This window comes from Cherax quadricarinatus, chromosome 16, assembly GCF_038502225.1.
Source record: "Cherax quadricarinatus isolate ZL_2023a chromosome 16, ASM3850222v1, whole genome shotgun sequence".
NCBI classification, from domain to species: Eukaryota; Metazoa; Arthropoda; class Malacostraca; order Decapoda; family Parastacidae; genus Cherax; species Cherax quadricarinatus.
In genome coordinates, this window is record NC_091307.1 from 15,649,908 (window position 1) to 15,670,015 (window position 20,108).

The 20,108-nt window shown below is 39.9% G+C and overlaps 1 protein-coding gene across 1 annotated transcript; it reads left to right on the forward strand.

The window, feature by feature from the left end:
- Positions 1-1,073: 1,073 nt before the first annotated feature.
- On the forward strand, positions 1,074-18,717 carry LOC128688947 (NPC intracellular cholesterol transporter 2 homolog a-like). Its single transcript, XM_053777009.2, has 4 exons — positions 1,074-1,231; positions 7,176-7,280; positions 17,266-17,444; positions 18,551-18,717. Exons 1-4 carry the CDS (start codon positions 1,162-1,164, stop codon positions 18,632-18,634), a joined length of 438 nt encoding a protein of 145 aa, XP_053632984.2. The 5' UTR covers positions 1,074-1,161; the 3' UTR covers positions 18,635-18,717.
- The last annotated feature ends 1,391 nt before the right edge of the window (positions 18,718-20,108 follow it).

Here is a 20,108-nt window from a genome sequence, read left to right on the forward strand (position 1 = left end):
CCCTGAAGGGTAAATCTATAACTTAATTAGTGCTTACCAACCATGCCAACTTGGGGAGAACACTTTTTGTTTGAGTGGGTTTAAGGGCCACCCAGCTCAGCCGTTCCATTACGGCCATTCTGGGACCCCCTTTGTACGCCATATCTGTCCTGTGGAACTTTAGAGACCAAATAAATTTCCACACTCCTGGTGGATCAGAGCCTGATCAACCAGGCTGTTACTGCTGGCTGCACGCAAACCAACGTATGAGCCACAGCCCGGCTGGTCAGGTACCGACTTTAGGTGCTTGTCCAGTGCTAGCTTGAAGACTGCCAGGGGTCTATTGGTAATCCCCCTTATGTATGCTGGGAGGCAGTTGAACAGTCTCGGGCCCCTGACACTTATTGTATGGTCTAGGCTATTCCACTTCCTGACAACTCTATGGCTGAAGAAATACTGCCTAACGTCCCTTTGATTCATTGGAGTCTTCAACTTCCAATTGTAACCCCTGGTTTTTGTGTCCCATCTCTGGAACATCCTGCCGTTGTCCACCTTGTCAATTCCTCGCAGTATTTTTATATGTCGTTATCACGTCTCCCCTGACCCTCTTGTCCTCCAGTGTGTATGTGTGTGTGTACTCGCCTTATTGTACTCACCTAATTGTGGTTGCAGGGGTCGAAACTCAGCTCCTGGCCCCGCCTCTTCACTAAACGCTACTAGGTCCTCTCTCTTCATGACTGCATTTGGTGGGGTTAAATTCGAGAAGCCAGTTGCTGGACCAGGTGTCCAGCCTGTCCAGGTCTCTTTGAAGTCCTGCCTGATCCTCATCTGATTTAATTCTCCTCATTAACTTCACATCATTGTGTGTGTGTGTGTGTGAACTGTACAGACGTGTGTTCACATCCACATGTGTGACGCGTGGAGGATGTAAGCATATGGGTTCAAAGTTTGTGAAGTATGGCTGGGAAAAAAGGCACCTGTGTAACCCCTGGGAAATCGTTTAACACCTTGAAGGGAGAGATATGTTATTTTGGTTCACATGACCACTACTACAGAGCAACTGTGACGAAGTACCACAACACCTATACACCTCTCAAGTGTTCACTCTCCCACCATGGGAGCTATATAAAAGCTGCAGCAGTCTCCCTGTCAATTACTCGTCTAGTAGTGGTGATAGCAGTAATGCATCCTTCCTTCCTTTTACTTGCTGCCCTTCTGGGTGTTGCCTCTCCTACTTTTGTTCAAGACTGTGGTAAGCTAAACATTGAATGAATATAATTGTCCACATATTTCATTTTGAAGGGCAATATGTTTAGAAGTTAGCTAGCTTAATATTAATCTGCAAGAGCATGGTGTCGCTTCATAATATGGGCACACATGCAGCCAGGTGTTAAGTTATATATACAAACAAGAAATCAACCAGTTTAAACAACAGTACAAACCATGTGCTCATCCCGTCTAGCATAACTGAATATAGTAAAGTATGTATGTGTGTGTGCCACTTCTCGAAACATTTCTGAATCTTCTTTTCCTAACGGCGATTCTGACTGAATTTCCTCATTAAAATGCCGCCCCTTGAGTGCCATTTTCGTTTTGGGGAAGATATAGAAGTTACTGGGGACTAGATCTGGGAAATAGGAAAGATGGGGACAACCACTATGTTGTTTTTGGCCAGAAAACGTTGGCTTTGAGTAGGCAAGTGGGGCATAAATTTCGCAGCCACTCGGCTCATGTTCAAATTTTCAGTCGAATTCTTTGACATCCTCAACTGATGTTTATCCTGCTTTGCATTGAGAAAATCATTCAGAACAATGTCCATCCCATTACTTCGTCACCAAATGCTTACTAAGACAGTTTGTGAGTTTCACTAGCCATTTTACAGAATTTGAATCAGTTACACACACACACACACTGGAGGACAGGATTATTATTATTATTATAATCAAGGGGGAAGCGCGAAACCCGGCGGCTTAGACCGCGCCTGGGGGGGAGGGATGTGGAAGGCATTCAGGCTTAATTCGGGGAACTGGAGCACAGATCCAATTCCCTAAATCAAGAGCCCCTCACCAACATCAAGGAACCTTCCTTGAGGGGTGGAGGACAGGAGTTAGGGGAGACATGATAACGACATATAAAATACTGCGAGGAATTGACAAGGTGGACAGAAACAGGATGTTGCAGAGATGGGACACAAAAACAAGGGGTCACAATTGGAAGGTGAAGACTCAAATGAGTCAGAGGAATGTTAGGAAGTATTTCTTCAGTCATAGAGTTGTCAGGAAGTGGAACAGTCTGGAAAGCGACGTAGTGGAGGCAGGAACCATACATGGTTTTAAGACGAGGTTTGATAAAGTACATGGACCAAGGAGAGAGGACCTAGTATTATTATTATTATTATAATCAAAGGGGAAGCGCTAAACCCGTAGGATTATACAGTGCCCGGGGGGGGATGTGGAAGGCATTCAGGCTTAATTCGGGGAACTGGAGCACAGTTCCAATTCCCTAAATCAAGAGCCCCTCACCAACATCAAGGAACCTTCCATGAGGGGAGGAGGACCTAGTAGCGATCAGTGAAGAGGTGGGGCCAGGAGCTATGACTCGACCCCTGCAACCACAAATAGGTGAGTACAGAGATGTGCGCCATTCTCTTACACAAAAAAATCACAACACACTGACAACACAACAAATAATGACCATCTAACCTGAACAGAATGCCCAAATTGAAACTCTCCACACTACTTCATATTATTATTATTATAATCAAGGGGGAAGCGCTAAACCCGGAGGATTATACAGCGCCTGGGGGGGGGGATGTGGAAGGCATTCAGGCTTAATTCGGGGAACTGGAGCACAGATCTAATTCCCTAAATCAAGAGCCCCTCACCAACATCAAGGAACCTTCCTTGAGGGGACACTACTTCATATTATTATTATAATCAAAAAGAAGCGCTAAGCCACAAGGACTATACAGCACACTACTTCATAAAAAAGTGTACTGTGCAGTACGATCTCTGCCGCTGCCATATTTATTCCATTAAGCATGGGAAAATTCGAGTATGGGAACTTTTTGATAACACCTCAATAATATTTGACAATTTCCATTGGTTGCAGCATTTACTAATTCCTCCTTGAATGCATACCACTAGTCATCCACTCTGAAAAGAATTGTTTTTTATTCTTCCCACTCCACTTCTTCCTCAACTTGCCACTGTGGCCTTGAGTTATTCCTCTTGCAGGTACTAAGAAATCTTCTTTATCCTTTCAAGACTCTATATGTGGTTATCATTTCTTCTCTTTTCCTGATATCAACCAATATGGGCATCTAATATTTTCAACTAGTCATCATAGTTCATATTGCTCAAGTTTGGCAGCCATTTCCTAACTTATGTTTTTTCTTCCAGGTGTGAGCACCACACAACTGCTGTTTAGTCCAGTTTTGACCTAATATGTTGTAACAACTTTATAAACATTTCACTATCCATATATTTGAAAGCTATTTTGTAGTTTGTTAGTGTACCATTAGTTTCACACAATTCCATTTATATGATCTCACAATGATAATTTTTTGTTGATAACTCATAGACCCCTTTTCCTGTCTGATACTTAAAATATTTTGTCAGTCTGTATTCTTTATATGGCCTGATTTCACTTTCTCTTATTTCCATTACATGTCTGTCTATGTGTGTTTATCTGCCACTCTTGCATATTAACTAATAGAATTACAGGTATTATTATTATTATTATTTTTTAACAAGTCGGCCATTTCCCACTGAGGCAGGGTGACCCAAAAAGAAAGAAAATCCCCAAAAAGAATATACTTTCATCATTATTCAACACTTTCACCTCACTCACACATAATCACTGTTTTTGCAGAGGTGCTCAGAACACAACAGTTTAGAAGCATATACGTATAAAGATACACAACATATCCCTCCAAACTGCCAATATCCTGAACTCCTCCTTTAAGAGTGCAGGCATTGTGCTTCCCATTTCCAGGACTCAAGTCCAGCTATATAAAAATAACCAGTTTCCCTGAATCCCTTCACTAAATATTACCCGGCTCACACTCAACAGCTCGCCAGGTCCCAAATACCATTTGTCTCCATTCACTCCTATCGAACATGCTCATGCACGCCTGCTGAAAATCCAAGCCCCTCGACCACAAAACCTCCCTTACCCCTTCATTCCAACCTTTGTGAGGACAACCCCTACCCCGCCTTCCTTTCCCTACAGATTTATACGCTCTCCATGTCATTCTACTTTGATCCATTCTCTCTAAATGACCAAACCACCTCAACAACCCCTCTTTAGCCCTCTGACTAATATTTTTATTAACTCCACACCTTCTCCTAATTTCCACACTCCAAATTTTCTGCATAATATTTACACCACACATTGCCCTTAGACAGGACATCTCCACTGCCTCCAACCGCCTCCTCATTGCTGCATTTATAACCCAAGCTTCACACCCATACAAGAGTGTTGATACTACTATACTTTTATACATTCACTTCTTTGACTCCTCAGATAACGTTTTTTGTCTCCACATATACCTCAACGCACCACTCACCTTTTTTCCCTCATCAATTCTATGATTGACCTCATCCTTCATAAATCCATCCGCTGATACGTCAACTCCCAAATATCTGAAAACATTCACTTCTTCCCTACTCCTCCTCCCCAATTTGATATCCAATTTTTCTTTATCTAAATCATTTGATACCCTCATCACCATACTCTTTTCTATGTTTGCTTTCAACTTTCTACCTTTACACACACACTCAAACTCATCCACTAACCTTCGCAATTTTTCTTTAGAATCTCCCATAAGCACAGTATCATCAGCAAAAAGTAACTGTGTCAATTCCCATTTTGTATTTGATTCCCCATAATTTAATCCCACCCCTCTCCCGAACACCCTAGCATTTACTTCTTTTACAACCTCATCTATAAATATATTAAACAACCATGGAGACATTACACATCCCTGTCTAAGACCTACTTTTACCGGGAAGTAGTCTTATTATTATTATTACTATTATTATATTTAAGGGAGTGTTAAACTTATTTATTTATTTTTATTTTATTTATTTATGTCTTTGCAAATACATAGTACATTGAGATTATGTATTTACAATAATTGGTTGCAATGCAAAGAGAGCCTCTATTATGCCTAGGCATTATGGGCCGACATTATTAGCTTACTGACTACTTAACACTAAGAATTATATCATAGTTGTACAGTAGAATATTAATTATAAGTGAATCTAATTTATATAAGACAAAAGATATATTCATATATTCAAAAATGCTTTTTGTGAAAACAATGATTCAATTATATTCCTGTCGACAATGGATAAAAGGTTCAAAAGTAAGAACCTGGGAATGAGAAGTACTCGGGTTTGATCCAAGGAAGGAGAAGAAAAGTTCAATTCCCTGGATCAAGAGCCCCCTCACCAGCATCAAGGAACTTCCAAAAATCTTGGAGGGATTACCCGGTGTTGCCGAACATCATACTGTAATTTTAATGTTATATGAACAGTGAACCCATAAGATCATACAGTGCCTGGGTAATGAGACAAAATCAGGTTTGATCTGAGAAAGGGGTAAATAGTTCCAATTCCTTGGACCAAAAACCCTTCCTCAGCATCCAGGTACCTTAAAAGAACAGTAGTACATACACATATTAATGCTGGATGCAAAATATCACTACTAGGGAGGGGAGGCAGTAAATAAATTGTGGTGTCTTAGTTTCATACTATGCCAAATATTTTGATGTATGGTTTGTTTTCGAGTCCTTCTAATTCAAGTGATTATTATTATTATAATCAAGGGGAAGCGCTAAACCCGTAGGATTATACAGTGCCTGGGAGGGATGTGGAAGGCATTCAGGCTTAATTCGGGGAACTGGAGCACAGATCCAATTCCCTAAATCAAGAGCCCCTCACCAACATCAAGGAACCTTCCCTGAGGGGAATTCAAATGATGCATCAAATCAAATTTACCCAAGTTATTATTTTTCACAAGAAAATGCTAAATGAATAATTCTCTAGAGAAAATGTTATCTTGATCTCCACACAGAAGCTTCAGGCATATTCTGAGTGATAATGTTTTTACTGTACAACATTCATTTTCTGCCCTTCAAACAACTAACCCAAATCTTAATCCACACCAAGGTGGTCATCATTGTTTACCCTATAAATAATCTTATTTACATATACTTTAATATTAACTGTGTGCCTAGGTAGTAGGATGGTAGACAGCAACCGCCCAGGGAGGTACTACTGTCCTGCCAAGTGAGTGTAAAATGAAAGCCTGTAATTGTTTTACATGATGGTAGGATTGCTGGTGTCTTTTTATTCTGTCTCATACACATGCAAGATTTCAGGTACATCTTGCTACTTCTATTTACACTTAGGTCACACTTCACATACATGTACAAGCATATATACACACACCCCTCTGGGTTTTCTTCTATTTTCTTTCTAGTTTTTGTTCTTGTTTATTTCCTCTTACCTCCATGGGGAAGTGGAACAGAATTCTTCCTCCGTAAGCCATGCGTGTTGTAAGAGGCAACTAAAATGCCAGGAGTAAGGGGATAGTAACCCCTTCTCCTGTATATATTACTAAATACAAAAGGAGAAACTTTCGTTTTTCCTTTTGGGCCACCCTGCCTCGGTGGGATACGGCCGGTATGTTGAAAGAAAGAAAGATTAACTGTGTATAAATACATTATTATATTTCTAGAAAAATGCTGAACTCCTATGGGTCACTCAGCATTGTAACAGATCTATGGACAGAAAACTTTGTGGAAAGTAATTTATCATACTACTACCTTATTACATACAGTAGTGCATATAATACAGTGAGTGGTATTACTGTATGTAATAGTGGTATTACTGTAATACAGTGGTATTACTGTAATACATTAGTATTACTGTAATACATTAGTATTACTGTAATACATTAGTATTACTGTAATACATTAGTATTACTGTAATACATTAGTATTACTGTAATACATTAGTATTACTGTAATACATTAGTATTATGTAATACATTAGTATTACTGTATGTAATACAGTGGTATTACTGTATGTAATAGAGATCAGTAATAATTACATACAATAAAGTAGATTATTTAAATAAAATTAATCAGTGTTACCAGTATATCTATCTCTCTAATTTATTAACAGGATCCACAGCCGAAGTTGAGGAAGTAAGAATCACTGACTGTGACATTCCACCATGCATTCTTGAACGTGGGAAAGACATCATAGTTGATATAGACTTTATCAACGGTGAGTCATGCTTCATTTATTCATGCACTTCATTTTTTTTCAACATGTCAGCTGTCTCCCACCACAGCAGGGTGACCCAAAAAAGAAACACTCACACATAATCACTGTCTTTACATTAGTATGCAGATATAACAGTTCAGATGTAACTCCAAACAGCCAATATCCCAAACCCCTCCTTTAAAGTGCAGGCACTGTATTTTCCACTGCCAGGACTCAAGTCCAGCTAACCAGTTTCCCTGAATCCCTTGACAAAATATTACCCTGCTCACACTCCAACAGCTTATCAAGTCCCAAAAGCCATTTGTCTCCATTCACTCTTATCTAATATGCTCACACATGCCTACTGTATGTCCAAGCCCCTTGCACACAAAAACCTCTTTCATCCCCTCCCTCCATCTTTTTCCAGGACAACCCTTACCTCTCCTCCACTCCAGTACAGATTTATACACTTTTTAAGTCATCCTATTTTGCTCTATTCTTGTTAAATGACCAAACCACCTCAACAATCCCTCCTCAGCCCTCCGAATACTTTTAGTAACTCCACACCTCCTCCCAATTTCCACACTGTGAGTTCTCTGCTGCAGCATTTACAACCCATGCTTCACACTCATATAAGAATATGTAAATATTATCTACATTACTCTTCCTTAAGTTAGATAATAAATTTGTTGGGTACCTTCTTGCCCATAAAACACATAAGCCATTAAAGACTGAAATCATTTAAAAGAGACATACAGTTCTTAAAAATAAAAATGGCACCTACACTATCTGGTAACAAGCCCAATCTTATTATAAGTAGGATACACCAGTGCTGAAAATTTGAGTCTTTTTCAAGTTATCACATGGAAAGGAAATCTGGGAATGTGCAGAGGGTTCCTATACATGCCAATACTGAAGTTGAAGGAACCTTTTCCTAGTTACTGCACAGTACATCAGTGTTTTTTTTTATTATCACACTGCCCGATTCCCACCAAGGCAGGGTGGCCCGAAAAAGAAAAACTTTCACCATCATTCACTCCATCACTGTCTTGCCAGAAGGGTGCTTTACACTACAGTTTTTAAACTGCAACATTAACACCCCTCCTTCAGAGTGCAGGCACTGTACTTCCCATCTCCAGGACTCAAGTCCGGCCTGCCGGTTTCCCTGAACCCCTTCATAAATGTTACTTTGCTCACACTCCAACAGCACGTCAAGTATTAAAAACCATTTGTCTCCATTCACTCCTATCAAACACGCTCACGCATGCCTGCTGGAAGTCCAAGCCCCTCGCACACAAAACCTCCTTTACCCCCTCCCTCCAACCTTTCCTAGGCCGACCCCTACCCCGCCTTCCTTCCACTACAGACTGATACACTCTTGAAACCATTCTGTTTCGCTCCATTCTCTCTACATGTCCGAACCACCTCAACAACCCTTCCTCAGCCCTCTGGACAACAGTTTTGGTAATCCTGCACCTCCTCCTAACTTGCAAACTATGAATTCTCTGCATTATATTCACACCACACATTGCCCTCAGACATGACATCTCCACTGCCTCCAGCCTTCTCCTAGCTGCAACATTCATCACCCATGCTTCACACCCATATAAGAGCATTGGTAAAACTATACTCTCATACATTCCCCTCTTTGCCTACAAGGACAAAGTTCTTTGTCTCCACAGACTCCTAAGTGCACCACTCACCCTTTTCCCCTCATCAATTCTATGATTCACCTCATCTTTCATAGACCCATCCGCTGACACGTCCACTCCCAAATATCTGAATACATTCACCTCCTCCGTACCCTTTCCCTCCAATCTGATATCCAATCTTTCATCACCTAATCTTTTTGTTATCCTCATAACCTTACTCTTTCCTGTATTCACTTTTAATTTTCTTCTTTTGCATACCCTACCAAATTCATCCACCAATCTCTGCAACTTCTCTTCAGAATCTCCAAAGAGCACAGTGTCATCAGCAAAGAGCAACTGTGACAATTCCCACTTTATGTGTGATTCTTTATCTTTTAACTCCACGCCTTTTGCCAAGACCCTCGCATTTACTTCTCTTACAACCCCATCTATAAATATATTAAACAACCACGGTGACATCACACATCCTTGTCTAAGGCCTACTTTTACTGGGAAATAATTTCCTTCTTTCCTACATACTCTAACTTGAGCCTCACTATCCTCGTAAAAACTCTTCACTGCTTTTAGTAACCTACCTCCTACACCATACACCTGCAACATCTGCCACATTGCCCCCCTATCCACCCTGTCATATGCCTTTTCCAAATCCATAAATGCCACAAAGACCTCTTTAGCCTTATTTAAATACTGTTCACTTATGTGTTTCACTGTAAACACCTGGTCCACACACCCCCTACCTTTCCTAAAGCCTCCTTGTTCATCTGCTATCCTATTTGCCGTCTTACTCTTAATTCTTTCAATAATAACTCTACCATACATCAGTGTTATAAACAAAAACCTTGGAGGAAGAAAAAATTCAGGCAACCACTTAAACCTACTTCTTTGGGGATAAGGTACCTACAAATTACTATGCCTGCACCCTGCCCCAAAATGAAGTGTTAATTTGCTCATATTAAAGTTGGTGAACTAGACAAGCGTCAGTTATAAGACAGTACAGTGGACCCCCGGTTAACGATATTTTTTCACTCCATAAGTATGTTCAGGTGCCAGTACTGACCGAATTTATTCCCATAAGGAATATTGTGAAGTAGATTAGTCCATTTCAGTCCCCCAAACATACACGTACAAACGCACTTACATAAATACACTTACATAATTGGTCGCATTCGGAGGTAATCGTTATGCGGGGGTCCACTGTATTATAATTCTTGTTGTGTATTCATTTTTTTTTTTTGTGGAGGGGAGAGTGCTAAATTCATAAGGGTCATAAGTGCAATTACTGTATATTCACATCAAAATGCATAACCCATATGGATCATTCAACACTGCCAATCTTAAAGCAAACAAAATTAATATTACTATGGAAGACCCTGGTTGCCTAAAGAAAAAAGGTATAAAAATTATAATTAATATAACCAAGGGAAAGCGCTAAACCTGTGATCAGGTTTAATCCAAGGAAGGGCAGTTCCAGTTCCTTGAATCAAGAGTCCTTCACCAATATTGTCTTACCATCTTAAAAAGAATGTTTTAAAGACTGAAATAATAATTTGTAAACAATAGCTATAAACTTATATGGGCCATTCAGAGCTTAACAAAGTAGGTACAGTGCAATATAATATTTTTCCTTTTGCATACGTGATTTTTTTTTATTTCCCATTATTATCTTATGTTTTTTTTTTTTCAACAAGTCGGCCGTCTCCCACCGAGGCAGGGTGACCCAAAAAAGAAAGAAAATCCTCAAAAAGAAAATACTTTCATCATCATTCAACACTTTCACCACACTCACACATTATCACTGTTTTTGCAGAGGTGCTCAGAATACAACAGTTTAGAAGCATACACATATAAAGATACACAACATATCCCTCCAAACTGCCAATATCCCAAACCCCTCCTTTAAAGTCCTCAAATCCGACTATATGAAAATAACCAGTTTCCCTGAATCCCTTCACTAAATATTACCCTGCTCACACTCCAACAGATCGTCAGGTCCCAAGTACCATTCGTCTCCATTCACTCCTGTCTAACACGCTCACGCACGCTTGCTGGAAGTCCAAGCCCCTTGCCCACAAAACCTCCTTTACCCCCTCTCTCCAACCCTTTCAAGGACGACCCCTACCCCGCCTTCCTTCCCCTATTGATTTATATGCTTTCCATGTCATTCTACTTTGATCCATTCTCTCTAAATGACCAAACCACCTCAACAACCCCTCTTCTGCCCTCTGACTAATACTTTTATTAACTCCACACCTTTTCCTAATTTCCACACTCCGAATTTTCTGCATAATATTTACACCACACACTGCCCTTAAACAGGACATCTCCACTGCCTCCAACCGTCTCCTCGCTGCTGCATTTACCACCCAAGCTTCACACCCATATAAGAGTGTTGGTACTACTATACTTTCATACATTCCCTTCTTTGCCTCCATAGATAACGTTTTTTGACTCCACATATACCTCAACGCACCACTCACCTTTTTTCCTTCATCAATTCTATGATTAACCTCATCCTTCATAAATCCATCCGCCGACACGTCAACTCCCAAGTATCTGAAAACATTCACTTCTTCCATACTCCTCCTCCCCAATTTGATATCCAATTTTTCTTTATCTAAATCATTTGATACCCTCATCACCTTACTCTTTTCTATGCTCACTTTCAACTTTCTACCTCTACACACATTCCCAAACTCATCCACTAACCTTTGCAATTTTTCTTTAGAATCTCCCATAAGCACAGTATCATCAGCAAAAAGTAACTGTGTCAATTCCCATTTTGAATTTGATTCCCCAAAATTTAATCCCACCCCTCTCCCTAACACCCTAGCATTTACTTCCTTTACAACCTCATCTATAAATATATTAAACAACCATGGTGACATTACACATCTCTGTCTAAGACCTACTTTTACCGGGAAGTAGTCTCCCTCTCTTCTACACACCCTAACCTGAGCCTCACTATCCTCATAAAAACTCTTTACAGCATTTAATAACTTACCACCTATTCCATATACAGTGGACCCCCGCATAACGATTTTAATCCGTGCAAGAGGGGTAATTGTTATGTGAAATAATCGGTATGTGAATGAATTTTCCCCATAAGAAATAATGGAAATCAAATTAATCCGTGCAAGACACCCAAAAGTATGAAAAAAAAATTTTTTTACCACATGAAATGTTAATTTTAATACAAACAAACTGAAAAAGGCATGCACACTTACATGACACTTACTTTTATTGAAGATCTGGTGATGATTGATGGGATGGGAGGAGGGGAGAGAGAGTGTTAGTGTTTAGAAGGGGAATCCCCTTCCATTAAGACTTGAGGTGGCAAGTCCTTTTCTGGGGTTACTTCCCTTCTTCTTTTAATGCCACTAGGACCAGCTTCAGAGTCACTGGACTTCTTTCGCACAACATATCTGTCCATAGTGGCCTGTACCTCTCGTTCCTTTATGACTTCCCTAAAGTGTTTCACAACATTGTCAGTGTAATAATCACCAGCACGGCTTGCAATAGCTGTGTGAGGGTGATTTTCATCCATGAAGGTTTGCACTTCAAGCCACTTTGCACAGATTTCCTTAATCTTTGTAGTAGGCAACTTCTTCAATTTCTCTCTCCCCTCCTCTGAACCAGTTTCCTCAGGTCTGGCCTCTTGCTGTTGAAGTTGATCTATCAGCTCATCAGTGGTTAGTTCTTCATTGTCCTCCTCCACCAACTCTTCCACATCCTCCCCACTAACCTCCAACCCCAAGGACTTTCCCAATCCCACAATGGATTCCTCAACTGGCATAATCCTCTCAGGGTTAGCCTCAAACCCTTCAAAATCCCTTTTGTCTACACATTCTGGCCACAGTTTCTTCCAAGCAGAGTTCAAGGTCTTCTTAGTCACTCCCTCCCAAGCCTTACCTATAAGGTTTACACAATTGAGGATATTAAAGTGCTCTCTCCAAAACTCTCTTAGAGTCAGTTGAGTTTCTGAGGTCACTACAAAGCACCTTTCAAACAGAGCTTTTGTGTACAGTTTTTTGAAGTTTGCAATAACCTGCTGGTCCATGGGCTGCAGGAGAGGAGTGGTATTAGGAGGCAAAAACTTCACCTTAATGAAGCTCATGTCCCCATAAAGTCGCTCTGCCACGTCTGTAGGATGACCAGGGGCATTGTCTAACACCAGGAGGCACTTAAGTTCTAATTTCTTTTCAGTTAGGTAATCTTTCACATTGGGGGCAAATGCATGGTGTAACCAGTTATAGAAAAAGTCCCTAGTGACCCATGCCTTACTGTTTGCCCTCCACAGCACACACAAATTATCCTTGAGGACATTCTTTTGCCTGAACGCTCTGGGAGTTTCAGAGTGATACACTAATAAAGGCTTAACTTTGCAATCACCACTAGCATTGGCACACATCAACAAAGTAAGCCTGTCTTTCATAGGCTTATGCCCAGGGAGTGCCTTTTCCTCCTGAGTAATGTAGGTCCTGCTTGGCATTTTCTTCCAGAACAGGCCTGTTTCATCACAATTAAACACTTGTTCAGGTTTCAGTCCTTCACTGTCTATGTACTCCTTGAATTCCTGCACATATTTTTCAGCCGCTTTGTGGTCCGAACTGGCAGCCTCACCATGCCTTATCACACTATGGATGCCACTACGCTTCTTAAATCTCTCAAACCAACCTTTGCTGGCCTTAAATTCACTCACATCATCACTAGTTGCAGGCATTTTTTTAATTAAATCCTCATGCAACTTCCTAGCCTTTTCACATATGATCGCTTGAGAGACGCTATCTCCTGCTAGCTGTTTTTCATTTATCCACACCAATAAGAGTCTCTCAACATCTTCCATCACTTGCGATCTTTGTTTCGAAAACACAGTTAAACCTTTGGCAAGAACAGCTTCCTTGATTGTCTTTCTGGTGCCCACAATAGTAGCGATGGTTGATTGGGGTTTCTTGTACAACTTGACTAGGTCGGCGATACGCACTCCACTTTCATACTTATCAATGATCTCTTTCTTCATTTCTATTGGAATTCTCACCCTTATTGGTGTACGGTTGGCACTAGAAGCTTTCTTGGGGCCCATGGTCACTTATTTTCCAGAAACAGCACCGAAAACACTGTAATAATACGAAATATTCCGAGTGTATGCTTGGATGTTACCGCGGAGGCTGGCTGGTAAACAATGGCACGGGCGGCACATGTGAGGCTGGCTGAGGGCGCACATTGGACGCGTCTCGGACGAAAATCGGTGAGCGGGTTTTTAATCGGTATGCGCGGCAAAATTTTTGCGATTAAAGCAAGCGGTATGCGGATTAATCGCTATGTGATGCCATCGTTATGCGGGGGTCCACTGTACTTGTAACATCTGCGACATTGCTCCTCTATCCACTCTATCATATGCCTTTTCTAAATCCATAAATGCAATAAAAACTTCCCTCCCTTTATCTAAATACTGTTCACATATATGCTTCAATGTAAACACTTGATCTACACATCCCCTACCCACTCTGAAACCTCCTTGCTCATCCGCAATCCTACATTCTGTCTTACCTCTAATTCTTTCAATTATAACCCTACCGTACACTTTTCCTGGTATACTCAGTAACCTTATTCCTCTATAATTTTTACAGTCTCTTTTGTCCCCTTTCCCTTTATATAAAGGGACTATACATGCTCTCCGCCAATCCCTAGGTACCTTCCCCTCTTTCATACATTTATTAAACAAAAGTACCAACCACTCCAACACTATATCCCCCCCTGCTTTTAACATTTCTGTCATGATCCCATCAGTTCCAGCTGCTTTACCCCCTTTCATTCTACGTAATGCCTCACGTACCTCCCCCACACTTACATTCTGCTCTTCTTCACTCCTAAAAGATGGTATACCTCCCTGACCAGTGCATGAAATTACTGCCTCTCTTTCTTCCTTAACATTTAAAAGTTCCTCAAAATATTCTTGCCATCTACCTACTACCTCCATCTCCCCATCTACTAACTCCCCTACTCTGTTTTTAACTGACAAATCCATACTTTCCCTAGGCTTTCTTAACTTGTTTAACTCACTCCAAAATTTTTTCTTATTTTCATTAAAATTTCTTGACAGTGCCTCTCCCACTCTATCATCTGCTCTCCTTTTGCACTCTCTCACCACTCTCTTTACCTTTCTTTTACTCTCCATATACTCTGCTCTCCTTATAACACTTCTGCTTTGTAAAAACCTCTCATAAGCTACCTTTTTCTCTTTTATCACAGCCTTTACTTCATCATTCCACCAATCACTCCTCTTTCCTCCTGCCCCCTCCCTCCTATAACCACAAACTTCTGCCCCACATTCTAATACTGCATTTTTAAAACTATTCCAACCCTCTTCAACCCCCCCACTACTCATCTTTGCACTAGCCCACCTTTCTGCCAATAGTCGCTTATATCTCACCCGAACTTCCTCCTCCCTTAGTTTATACACTTTCACCTCCCTCTTACTTGTTGTTGCCACCTTCCTCTTTTCCCATCTACCTCTTACTCTAACTGTAGCTACAACTAAATAATGATCCGATATATCAGTTGCCCCTCTATAAACATGTACATCCTGGAGCCTACCCATCAACCTTTTATCCACCAATACATAATCTAATAAACTACTTTCATTACATGCTACATCATACCTTGTATATTTATTTATCCTCTTTTTCATAAAATATGTATTACTTATTACCAAATCTCTTTCTACACATAGCTCAATTAAAGGCTCCCCATTTACATTTACCCCTGGCACCCCAAATTTACCTACTACTACCTCCATAACATTTTTACCCACTTTAGCATTGAAATCCCCAACCACCATTACTCTCACACTTGATTCAAAACTCCCCACACATTCACTCAACATTTCCCAAAATCTCTCTCTCTCCTCTACACTTCTCTCTTCTCCAGGTGCATACACGCTTATTATAACCCACTTTTCACATCCAGTCTTTATTTTACTCCACATAATCCTTGAATTAATACATTTATAGTCCCTCTTTTCCTGCCATAGCTTATCCTTCAACATTATTGCTACTCCTTCTTTAGCTCTAACTCTATTTGAAACCCCTGACCTAATCCCATTTATTCCTCTCCATTGAAACTCTCCCACCCCCTTCAGCTTTGTTTCACTTAAAGCCAGGACATCCAGCTTCTTCTCATTCATAACATCCACAATCATCTTTTTCTTATCATTTGCACAACATCCACGCACATTCAGACTTCCCACTTTGACAATTTTCTTCTTCTTATTCTTTTTAGTAATCTTTACAGGAAAAGGGGTTACTAGCCCATTGTTCCCAGCATTATAGTTGACTTTTACAACACGCATGGCTTTCGGAGGAAAGATTCTTATTCCACTTCCCCATGGATATAAAAGGAAAAGTAATAAGACCAAGAACTATTAAGATAAAATCAAAGAAAACTCAGATGAGTGTGTATAAATAAATGTGTACATGTACGTGTAGTGTGACCTAAGTGTATAGTATATGTATGTATATGTATAGTATATAAATTACATTATATTTATAAATATTGTAATTATTATAGTATTCACAATCTCACATATATACACCAGTATATCTTAAGGAGATGTTTTATCCACCAGGTGCTTATCAATTCAGTATCACTGGATTGATAAAACTCTTGGTGCATGAAACTCTTTCTTTCTCTTTCAACACACCGGCCGTATCCCACCGAGGCGGGGTGGCCCAAAAGAAAAAACCAAAGTTTCTCCTTTTACATTTAGTAATATATACAGGAGAAGGGGTTACTAGCCCCTTGCTCCCGGCATTTTAGTCGCCTCTTACAACACGCATGGCTTACGGAGGAAGAATTCTGTTCCACTTCCCCATGGAGGTAAGAAGAAATAAACAAGAACAAGAACTAGAAAGAAAATAGAAGAAAACCCAGAGGGGTGTGTGTATATAGCTTGTACATGTATGTGAAGTGTAACCTAAGTGTAAGTAGAAGTAGCAAGACATACCTGAAATCTTGCATGTGTATGAGACAATAAAAAGACACCAGCAATCCTACCATCATGTAAAACAATTACAGGCTTTCGTTTTACACTCACTTGGCAGGACGGTAGTACCTCCCTGGGCGGTTGCTGTCTACCAACCTACTACCTAGGTTGGTGCATGAAACATCTTAATAAATATCCTAATACCATATATGTGTCTTTTATATGCACTGTCTTTGTTACTTACTATGTATAAATACCAACTCTGAATGTCCTAGTATTGCATGTCTTTCTTGCATACCTGTCAGTGTTAATCACTATTTGTAACCTCAACAAGGATAGTGCAACAAAATAATTCTCTTTCTTTCCAACACAGCCAAAGCCTCCACTACATTGACAACTAAAGTCTTTGGAACAATATCTGGTGTTGACATTCCATGGACTGGTGTTGTACCTGATGCCTGTACCACACTTGTAGCTGGTGACTGCCCTCTTGAAGTTGATGAAAATGTTTCATACTCTGCAGTTGCGCCAGTCCTGAACAATTATCCAACTGTAAGTGACTTCTTTGTTACCAGTTAAAACTAAAAAGAAAATTATGCTGAAATAAACAAAGGAGACTTCTTAGAGAAATAAAAAATCCAAGGAAACAGATTAAATACTTTAAAACTTACCTTTATAACTGTAGTGTAAATGCGCCTCTGGCAAGACAGTGATGGAGTGAATGATGATAAAAGTTTTTCTTTTTCAGGCCACCCTGCCTTGGTGGGAGATGGCCGATAGGTTAATAATAATAATAGTATAATGTACAATTTATCAATTGTGTATGAATCATTTATAAAGCAACCACTATTGTCTCCATCTGATGCACTGTGTCATTCACTATGACTAGTTAACTTATCAGGACTCAGGATACATTGAAATAACATATGGTAGTAGAAAGACATAGAAAAGAATCTTAATAAAGTCCCTAGTGGGGACTATTTGCAAAAGTATCATTTGTTGCCTTACCTGTGCAAGTGACCATGTAAAAGTTAACACAATGAATGAAATCAATTTTATTTATTCATTTCATACCAGGTATCCTTGTTAATATGATTGGATAAGTAGAATGTATAAATGTACAGGGTTAGAATACTATGAAGAATGTTCACAATTATATTATTGCAATCATGGAGAAGTACTAAACCCATAGGCCTCATATAGTGCCCAGGAATGTGAGGTAATCAAGTGTGATCTGCAGAAGGGAAAGGTTTCTCCAGTTCTATGGATTAGGGGTCCTTCACAGTATCAAGGCACCCCCTGGGAAAGGAATACTCATATGGCACATAATGAACAGAAAGAGAGAGAAATTATATCTCTGAGTTACAATACAACCCAAGATTCATAGATCTGAAAAATGAGAGAAAGACAGGTAAGAAACAATGGAAAAGAATGGCAAGGATAAGACAGTTAATAAACGTTTATGGGATGGATATCATTATAATCAAATAAAGCACTAAACCAACAAGGGTCATACAGTATGGGATGGCTAAAGTTGATGAAAGCAATAAATTATTTCTGTGGAGTAAGGTATGTTTGAGCTTAGTGAAAAAATATAAATAAGTAGAATTTCATTTGGAACAGTATTATATACAAATCTAATTCTATTCTCTTATTAGGTAAGTGTCATTGTGAGATGGGAATTGGAGGATGATGATGGTGAAACTACTGTCTGCTTTATGGTGCCAGCACAACTTGTGTAATATGTACCATGTTATGGTATAATAATGTATTCATTAAAAAATAATAAAAATAAGCAAGCTGAACAATAAAATATACTTCATAAGTGGCTTTATATTCAATACTGTAAATTTTGTTGGCAAGAGGTTTGGGGTTAAAAGATAAAGAATCTAACACAGAGTGTTAGATTCTTTATCTAATGACACTGTGCTTTTGGGAGATTCTGAAGAGAAGTTGCAGAGGTTGGTGGGTGAGTTTGGTAGGGTATGTAAATGAAAATTGAAAGTAAATATAGGAAAGAGCAAGGTGATGAGGATAACAAAATAATTAGGTAATGAACGATTGGATATCAGGTTGGAGGGAGAGAGTATGGAGGTGAATGTATTTATAGAATTGACAAGGGGAAAAAGATGAGGGGTGTACTGAGGAGTCTGTGGAGACAAAGAACTTTATCCATGGAAGCAAAGAGGGGAATGTATGAGAGTATAGTTATACCAACGCTCTTATAAGGCCGGGAAGCATAGGTGGTGAATGTTGCAACAAGGAGAAGGGTGGAGGCAGTGGAGATGTCGTGTCTGAGGGCAATGTGTGGTGTGAGCAGCATAATGCAGAGAATTCGTAGTTAGGAAATTAGGAGGTTCGGGATTACCAAAATTATTATCCAGAGGGCTGAGGAGGGGTTGTTGAGGTGGTTTGGACATGTAGAGAAGATGGCACAAAATAGAATGACTTTGAGTGTATAAATCTGTAGCGGAGGGAAGGCAGGGTAGAGGTTGGCCTAGGAGAGGTTGGAGGGAGGGGGTAAAGGAGGTTTTGTGTGCAAGGGGCTTAGACTTCCAGCAAGTAGGCATGAGCGTGTTAGATAGGAGTGAATGGAGACAAATGGTTTTTAGAACTTGAGGTTCTGTTGGAGTGTGAGCAAAGTATTACAGTGGTCCCTCGTTTTTCATAATAAATCTGTTCCAGAGAGTGTGATTATTATCGAAATTGACGATTTGCGAAACCATTTTCCCCATAAAAAAATAATGTAAGTACAATTAATCCGTTCCAGACACCCAGAAGTATTAAAACAAAACTTTTTTACATGAAATATAGATGTACATACACAGAAAACAATGAGACATGAAAAGCGAAACATTAACAGCATAACACTTAACTATATTGGCGATTCTTCTTAGTGTATGGAAGACTGGAGGAGGGGGGAGGTTGGATTAATTACTGTTTGGAAGGAGAATCCCTTTCCATCAAGACTTCAGGTACCAAGTCCTTTTCTGGGGTTACTTCCCTTTTTTGTTTTTTAATGCCACTAGGACCAGCTTGAGAGTCACTGTACACCTGTGGCACTAAATACTTGTCCAAAGAGCTCTGTTTCTGGCATCTCTTTAAAATTTCCCTAAAATGGGACAAGACTTTGTCATTGTACATGCTGCCAACACAGCTTGCAACAGCTTTGTCAGGGTGATGTTTTTCCACAAATCTTTCCATCCTACTCCACAC